General features: G+C 37.2%; 1 protein-coding gene across 1 annotated transcript in view; it reads right to left on the bottom strand.

Annotated features, from left to right (window-relative positions):
• Positions 1 to 869: 869 nt before the first annotated feature.
• DCHS2 (dachsous cadherin-related 2) overlaps positions 870 to 9122 on the bottom strand; it is a gene marked incomplete at both ends in the record, with an annotated part of 288779 nt that continues 280526 nt past the window's right edge. Inside the window, 3 exons of the mRNA XM_079716852.1 lie at positions 870 to 3496; positions 5463 to 5595; positions 6546 to 6832. Of these exons, the coding sequence (XP_079572978.1) occupies positions 870 to 3496; positions 5463 to 5595; positions 6546 to 6832 (3047 nt within the window). The remainder of the gene's footprint in view (positions 3497 to 5462; positions 5596 to 6545; positions 6833 to 9122) is intronic.

Below are 9122 nucleotides of genomic sequence, written 5' to 3'. Positions count from 1 at the left end.
TAGAAGAAAATAAAGTGAAGAAATATACACAAATTAATCTTCAGAGTTTAGTGTCTGTACCTGTACCATGTTACAAGACAGAGCATTGAAAAAAAAAAATCATTTTATTTGTAAAGAAGGCCAAGGAAATATGTCTTCAGTGGCAGTCAACCACACATTATTGCTTTTATCAATACTGGCTCTCCATTAAGAACATGCATTTCTGGTTCATTTAGTCAAGAATAATTTTCTTATTTGGCACAGAGGTATGACAAAATTCATTCTTAATTTCTCACTAGATTTCCAAAAGACACCATAGTAAATTCAAATTATGGCTAAACTCCCCAAGTGTGGCTTATGGGGAAAATGGGGAAATGCATCTCCAAGTATATCAGATCTGCAGAAAACTGCTTCACTTTACAACTTGTTTATCCTTCCAAATTTCCCCTCTCTGCTACTTTCTACACTCATTTTTTATTCAGTCTTTACTAATTTTTTTATAAATAGCAGAATAATCAGCAATAAAGTGACCAGAATACAGTATACTTTATTTCCATTTATTTTCATATAAACGTTTTGGCAGTCAGCCAAGTTCACTGTGTCCTTTGGAAATCTAACCATACAGAAGACCAGGTGTGACAGAATATACACTACTTAATATATACAAACTTGAGTCCTGAGAGCAAAACATAAAGGTTAAAAGACAGGGTAACTTCTCATTAAGACTGAAACAAATTCTCTAAACTTAAATGAGAGGGTTCTAAAAACCTAGACTAAATTATATCCCTCACTCATAGATAAATGAACCCAATCTCAAGGAGCTCACTTAGGAATGTTTTGTCCAATCATTCATGACCAATGGAGAGCAGGTGCTTGACATCACAATTGTTTTATATTTGAACTTCATCTGCTGCTTTAGGTTCATGGCATGTACCACTCAGATGTGTTCCTAATAATTCTCCATCTGACAGCAGCGGGGTTATGGCAGGAGTCTGTGTGGTCAGCAGAGAAAGGGATGGAGAAAAGCTAGGCGTCATGGCTTCCGGCAGAGAACTTTGATGATAGCGAATGGGGGAGTGTGGGTATTTCCGAAGTCCCTGCCCCAGGGTTATGGCTGGCATTCTTGGTGGAACTGCTTTAATCCCGGGGTGGGCTAGTGCTGTTATCAAAGGTGGTGGAAAAACAAAAGATTTCTTCTCCTTTGGAATGCCAGGCATATGTAAGTGCTCATCCTTTAGTTTTGCAATATCATTAAATACTGATGCAAGAGGTTGGAACTTGGGTTCCCAACTGAGGAGATAATCCCAGTGATAGTTGCCTCTTACATCATGATCAGAGTTTCTCTGGGTTGAAAGAGCTGCACATCCTGCTTCCTGATCACCTGAAATAAAGACAGCCTCTTTTCTGACATCAGCTAGGATGCCCACTTTTACCTCTCTCTTCTTTAGAGGCTGGAGTAAGACGTTATTTTGAACATAAGTAGTGCCACAGCCCTCTCCTTGATCTCTTTCCTCAAATATATGGCTGGTTTCTGCTGTATCAGCAGTGACCGCCACATCAGTTTCCCCAGACAAACAAGAGAGCTGGTCTGATTCCCTTGGAATGCCGGAGTCTGGCACCCTGGACTCCCGATCACTGAGAGCTGAGTCAGAGTCCTTTCTGTAAGGGTGCTCATTTATCCTCTGGATTTCCTTATCTTCTGCAGTTTCTCCTTCCACAGAATAGTGACCACTGGAGTTTGAGTGCCTGTACAGATGTGCAATGTCTTTCTCCATAATTTTTGTTAAACTCAACCATTCAGGCATGGAGTCCAGGGGCACTACCTCATTATCACTCTCATTAGTTTTTTGGAAGGGTTTCAGTGTGCTGGCATCCCTGGTTGGCCTCACACTGATATCTAAGGATGATGAGGTTTTCTTTTCTTCATAATTGTTTATTGCATCTTTTTGTTTATGTCTTAAAATCAGTACAATTAGAATGAAGACAAGTAACAAAAACACTAAAAAGGAGACAGTGAGACTGATCAAAAAGCTGCTAGCTGATTCTGTGGAGTGTTTTCCTTCCGAGGAAAAAGACACATTCACAAAAACAGTACAAGATGTAAACTTGGAGTCCGGTTTGGGGCTACGAGCAATTATTTTCATTTCTATGGTGTCTTCTTTGCTGACTTGACTTTTTATTAGGGGAAGGGCTCTCCTTAAGTAAATATTTCCATTAGTTTTATTTACTGAAAAGAAGGGAGATGGAGTTTCGAGGGAGTAAAGAATAACTCCATCAATACCAGCATCTGCATCTGATGCTTCCACACTGCCAATCAACTGTCTTACATTACTCTTTTCTGGGAGGTTGAAAAAATATTGATCCTGAGTGAAAATGGGTTCAAACTCATCTATCCCTTCAATATCCACCCAAACCATTAAGGAGGCTGTTGAGTCACCCTTGTCTTTGGCCTGAACTGTGAGGCAGTATTTTTTGTCATGTTCATAGTCAAGGACTTGCTGAGCACGAATATCCCCTGATAAGGGGTCAATGAGGAAGAGGTCATGATCATGTGGCATCTCATGAAGGAGAGAACAGGGTGAAATTATAGAATAGGTCAAGTCTCCATAAGGACCTGTGTCAAAATCCAAAGCATTTACAGAACATATGGTGGAGAAAACAGGAAGATTTTCAGGAACAGCACAGTTCAAGTTTGGGAACATAAACTGAGGTGCATGGTCATTATCATCCAGGACATTGACAAACACAACTGCAAAAGAAAAATGCTTCTTTTCTTCATCTGAAGCTTGGACAGTTAAAGTAAATTTTATCGTTTCTTCATAATCCAAAGGTTTAATCAAATAAAGAACTCCAGTTTTTTCTTCTAAGTGAAAATGCCCCTTCTCATTTCCAGAGATTAGGTTGTAGACGATTTCTGCATGTGAAGCCACATCACAGTCACTTGCTGAGACCACAGTGATGGGACTCCCTCGAGGGGTACCTTCCTTGATGTGGGCATGATATTCCAGACTGCTGAATGCAGGTGGGTTATCATCCACATCGAGTACTGCTATTGACACAGTGGCTGAGGAACTCAGTGGAGGGCAGCCATGGTCAGATGCCAGAAGGACAAGCTTATGACTGGTGGTTGCTTCTCTGTCCAGATTGTGAATCAACACCAGGTAACCAACTTGCTTGTAAGTATATTCTGAATGAATGAAACTAGTTTCCACATGGAAATTGTTCTGTGAATTACCACTGATGATGGAATATTCAACATGAGTGTTTTCATGGGTCCAGTCATGGTCAACAGTTGAAAAGATGACAAGTGTGCTTCCAATTGGAGTGTCTTCACTCAAGCTAAGATTATAATATTCTATTGCAAACTCAGGGGCATAATTGTTCACATCTTGTATTTCTATCTCCACTAAGGTAACAGCCTTCAGGTCAGGAATTCCACCATCACTGGCTTCAACAAGAAATCGAATTGTTGATTTTCTATCCAGAAGTAAGACAGGATTGATAGTATATACTGTGCCTGAAAAACAAGACATAGGCTTTCAATGTTGCGAAGTAAAATTTTCATGATCATCTTAGTCAGCAAATATTTACTAATATGTAAAGATATCTGTTAGTTACAACCAAAGGTAACTCCAAATAGAAAATTTAGATTATTATATTTATACTTTTGTAACACAAGATTCAGAAATAATATTCATGGCATTCACTCTATTAAATATGTGTGCTGCTTGAAGATGACTTTGCCACAATTTTTAAAAATTTTTATTTTTGTATAGTAAATTGTTCCATTATTACTTTTTAAAGAAAATGTATTCTTATTTGAATAATTTATACCCCATTCTACTACGCAGAGACACATGTATAGAGACATTCTGGCATAAAGATATTTATTCTGGAAATGCTGGATGACACTCATGCTAGTCAAATGAAAGTAGTAAATATGATAATGCAGACTTACAACTATTGCTTAATTCTAGAGATGCTTTTCCTAAAGTTCTTGTTTAATTCAGCAAGTGGATTTTTCCCCTATTGATGAAATATATGTAATATGTTTTATCATCTTAAATATAGAAATATATAATTTTTATAAGTATGTATGTAATGATATTTTTCTAAGGAAAATGTGTTTTAAGTATGGTCACAAAGAAAGAATACAAAATGGTATCTTTTAAATGCCACATTTCAGTTTGGGCCCCACCATGAACTCAGTTGACCTGATAATATTCAAGATTTTAAAAACATTCTAATCAATGTAAAGTTTGTTGATAATGTATATCAAGCAAAAGTGTTGCCAGGATTGAGTGCTCAGAGGGACTACTCACACTGCAATTTGCTGTGGCAGAGAGAGAGAGACAGAGAGAGAGAGGAAAGCCAAATTCTTGACATGTTCGAGTCCACACAGTAATCATTCATCTACAGACTGTGTGGCAACATTACCTACTTCTCCCCATTACCATACTCTGAGGGCCTTATACTGGTATTTTGTGACTAAATTCTCCCTTCAGGTAATCCTGAGGTTAACTTTTTAAAATTGATAATATAATTGACATATAACATTATATTAGTTTCAGGTGTACAACATAAGGATTCGATATTTGTGTAACTGTAAAGTGATCAGCAGAGTAAACTTAATCAACATCGATCATCCAGAGTTTGACTTATAAGTCAGCTCTCATTTGTGAAACAATGCAGTGGTGGGTGGAGATGGGGAACACACAGTGTAACGTGCCCCAGCCCTGTTCTTTTCTAGCATGTGCTCTGCTAGGGACAGCACTTTGCTAATTATTCATCTTTATCAAATTTAGCTTTTAATGTCTACTTGCTGTTAAATTTTCTCTATACAATGCTGAACTTTTCTAACCTGAAATCACTTGCCTGAATGCATTTCACAACCATAAATGTTTTGATCTCTGATAACAAAATGAAGAGCCTTGAGAGGCATCAAAGAAACAAGAACATCCTCAATGGTTTTCACTTAGTAGAGATGCTCAAATAATTTTTCTCTTTTTTTTTTTTCTTTTTATTTTGGTCCTTGTTGAATATGTGATGCTGTTTCTGAACTTCTTGTACTTGGCTTGGAAAAAAAGCTTCTAAACTCTGGTAACATGAAGTCTTCAGCTCTAAATGAACCCCTTTGACTTCATTCTGATTCTTGTTGAGGCCTGGGCTAATTACCTCAACTGTGCTTGGTCGGCTGGATGAGCTAGTATTTACTATACTGAGGTCTCTGAACTTCCGTGCATTTGCCAGCATTTAATCAGTTCCTTTCGCTTTCCAGCCATTGAGATATTGGAGAAGAGAAATAGCACCAGGATCTGCTACCACAGCATTTGACATGAAGAGAAATAAGAAGGTGGTGTCTTTGATACCAGCGTGTGGGGATGGACGTGGGGGCTATTTTAGGCACATTTGGAAAGGATTATTTCAGGTTTCCACTCTGTAACTCAAACCTATGAATGCTAAAGCCACTATAAATAACTCACCATTTGTAGTATCAATTGAAAATGCCTTAGAAGAAGAAAGGATCCTGTAAGAAATGTTCTCGTTGCTTTCCACATCTGTGGCCACCACGGTGAGCACTGCGTGCCCCACAGGCACCGATTCGGAAATGGTGACCTGAGGGAAAAAGAGGGAGATGGGCACTGTGATTAAAGGTTGTAGCTATTTTTATGAACAGGGTCAGGACCTGAGGCCCTTTTATTCATTTTGCTTATAGAAAAGACAGAGAAGATGACTTTTTTAGGCAGATTAATTTATAGAGTGGACATATTAAGAAGATTGCATTAGTAGTTCCAGAATTCAGAAAAACAAACTTTTAAAATTTTTCATTCAGTTTTGATTTTTATTATGAAAAATTTTCCTTCTAAAACTTATCTCTGTGTGGTAGAGGACAACTAATGCATTTACTAATGTATTATTATACTGTACATTTTATAATTATGAGCATTGTATTATTTAACAAGCCTTCACAGAAGATCATTGCTTAGGTTAGCTTCTCTCCTGTGTTTACAGGTAAACCTTGCATTTGTTACATTCAAGACTCCTGGAGCCCATATCCAAGTACTTAGGTGAATGCTATCATTGTCCTTACTTCTATAAACATATACTGTACTCTAAAATCTACAGTTTACACTGTACAGTTTTGTTCATGATTTTTTTCTGCAAAATGTTAATAAATATATTCAAAAATATATGCCTAGGAAAGAAAAGGTTTTCTCAAATTAACTGCAGATAATCCAAACTACCTTATTGTCTTATTTGTGGCTTTGCAAATATTAGGCAAGTTCCAATTATTATGAGCAACTAGATCCCAATCCCTAAAAACTAGAAAAATGGTGACATACTTTCATATGATGATTTGTGATACATACCTAAGAAACTGAATTGAATGTGATATTCAATTTCATATGTACTTCTACCCTCCATAATATTAAATATAAAACTCTCATCAACAACTTAGGCAGTAAAAACAGTGAATACTCTCTGTTTGTCTAAATTATTGTCAACATTATTCCTTATTCTTTCAAGTTTTGGCTACAGTTTCAACATCTCTTTAAGTTCTCTACCTGGTAAGAATCTTGAGAAAATACTGGTGGGTTATCATTGACGTCCAGCACATGGACGATGAGTGTCCCCTCCGTGTGGTGCACCAAATCTGAAATTTGGATATGCAGCTCATACTCAGTAGCTTCTTCAAAGTCCAGTGTTTTCACTAGCACCACTACCCCAGTGTTCCGATCAATAGCGAACTTAGTTCCAGGATTACTCTCTTTGACGAAACTGAAGATGAAAGCTGGATTCAAATCCACATCATGAACTGATATCTGAGTCACAATTACACCAGGCAAAGAATCTGAAATAGTCATGACCACTGTCAGTCTCCATTAAAAGTCATCCTTTGAAATATTTTTCTTTAACAGTTCAATCTAAGCATTTTGATATTAAGTCCAACATGATTTGCTATTTATTGGCATGATTTCTTATACAAGGCTCGTTATGAACTGAGCAAAAACTCTGAAGAATTTATGAGTCTAATAAAAGTGAAAATTTACCACTGAGTATGGAATTGAGGAAGTAGGGTATATTCAATTTTTATATTACACTTTTCATCATATGTTTATAACACAATTCCAGCACCAAGAAACATTCTAAGCCACTTATTTGTACTATATAGTTTCTATATCAAAACCATATATTAATGGGGATGTGGGTGGGAAGAAGGTTATTACTCAAAACATTAATACAAAACATAAATTTCTGAAAAGTAGGCAAGATTTAAATGAAAATATTTGGATACTGAAGTTAGAAATAGATACTTAGTTCCTTGTATTCATTTTTATAAAATTATTTCTTTTGAGTGGCACACACTGCTTCCTTCTCTTAAAATCTGACTCTCAAAATTATCAAGACTATAGAAAGTATACATCATACTAGTGATGAAAACAGATATCTAAGATTGTTCACCAAAAATCAAAAATAGATGACATGGTAAATGTCTCACATGTCATATATGTTCTTTAGCCTAAACTACCAAGACAGGGACTTTGTTTTGGAGCTGACAGGTATGGTGCAGGTGGAAAGAAGATGCCAAGGCATTCAGAAGAGCTCCACTGTGTGGGAGACTCATAATTTTCATGTTTCAAATTTGAACATTCTTGACATGCAACAACCACACTTGACCCCTTTTGGTATGTTTTGATTTATACAGCTTGTTCTTGTGATATATTTATCCTGGGCACATTGCTGCATTTTGATTCCAGTGCATGTACTCTTACCTTCAGTAAAAGCTGGGGAAAATATATCCAATCAGTGAGAGGCGAAACTAGACAATTTTTTATTGGTAGAGTATTTTAGATTTAAAAAAAATATTTGTAGGTATCCTTATATATAAAAATTTCTGGAATATAGCCCTCTGCGAGCAGTGATGTTTATAATTTGTTTGGAAAGTGAACATAACAAAATGTTAGGCACATTTTAGGAAGAAGTTGGATATTAAGAGTGAAAGGAGAGAGGATAGTGAAGGGCCACTATTTGCAACTTCAACTATAAAATGTTGGGTTGGGTTTTACCAGTACAGCCATTGACCACAAACAACTTTGAGATCACAGACTATGGAGTCTTCATATAACCCAGAGACCCAAACAATTAAGGCTAATCAGAATACAATGTAAAACTTTGTATTTTCAACCTCTACCATTAATGTGGTAAAATTTTTCTGCAAATGTTGAAGTTTAGTTTACACTAGAGGAAAATGATAACTCTGTGCGAAGAACATCCAACTCCCTTCATTTATTACTTGTCATTAGTGTACTGCAAATAAAACTGAGCAGAAACCTATGGGGCTTTCCTGGGACAGATTCCTCACCATGCCCTCCCCCTTTCTTTTGTCTGTAGAAAAACTTTAGTCAAAGAATATATTTAGGGAATTCCCTGGTTGTCCAGTGGTTAGGACTCCATGCTTTCACTGCTGAGGGCCTGGGTTCAATTCCTGATAGGGAAACTAAGATCCCGCAAGCCATGTGGCATGACCAAAAAATGAAAAAAATAAAAGAATAAATTTAATCAGAAGTGTGAGGAAATATAGAAACAAAAGAAAAGTAGTCAAACAAGACAAAATCATAATAGCTTAGTCATTAAGCATGGTCAAGGACCTTTAGCTCCTCCTCAAGGGCTATAGATAATATTCTGGGCCATATTCTTTGAGCTGTTTTGTAGATACTGAAACCTCTACCAGATCAAGAAGTTAACTATATGATGGCCAGGCTGTAGCCATGACATAAGCTGCCACAATTCTGAGAATCAGCCTTAAAGAAATGGGAACAAACTGACCCTAGAACTGAAGATTAACTGGGCTTAAAGCAATCAAGATGATGCTGATCAGACCACCACATGACCAATTTCAACATGATCCTCAGAGCTGACTGTGCTGTTCTGCACGTAGCCCCCTCCCTCTGGCTATACACCCATGAAACTCCCCTTTAGAAGTTCTTGGCCCCTGATCAGCAGTGGGGAATTGGTCTTTGGACACAAATATGTTTTCCCCTCTCAATTACTGGCCTCCTGAAAAAAAGGAGCCTTTCCTTTCTACCAACACTTGCCTCTTGAATTTTGCTTTCGAGTGGTGAGCAGCGAGACCTGAGTTC

The sequence above is a fragment of the Hyperoodon ampullatus genome (assembly GCF_949752795.1).
Source record: "Hyperoodon ampullatus genome assembly, chromosome: 1".
Lineage (NCBI taxonomy): Eukaryota > Metazoa > Chordata > Mammalia > Artiodactyla > Ziphiidae > Hyperoodon > Hyperoodon ampullatus.
Note: the sequence above shows the minus strand (reverse complement) of the source record. Positions and strands in the feature narration are given on the sequence as shown.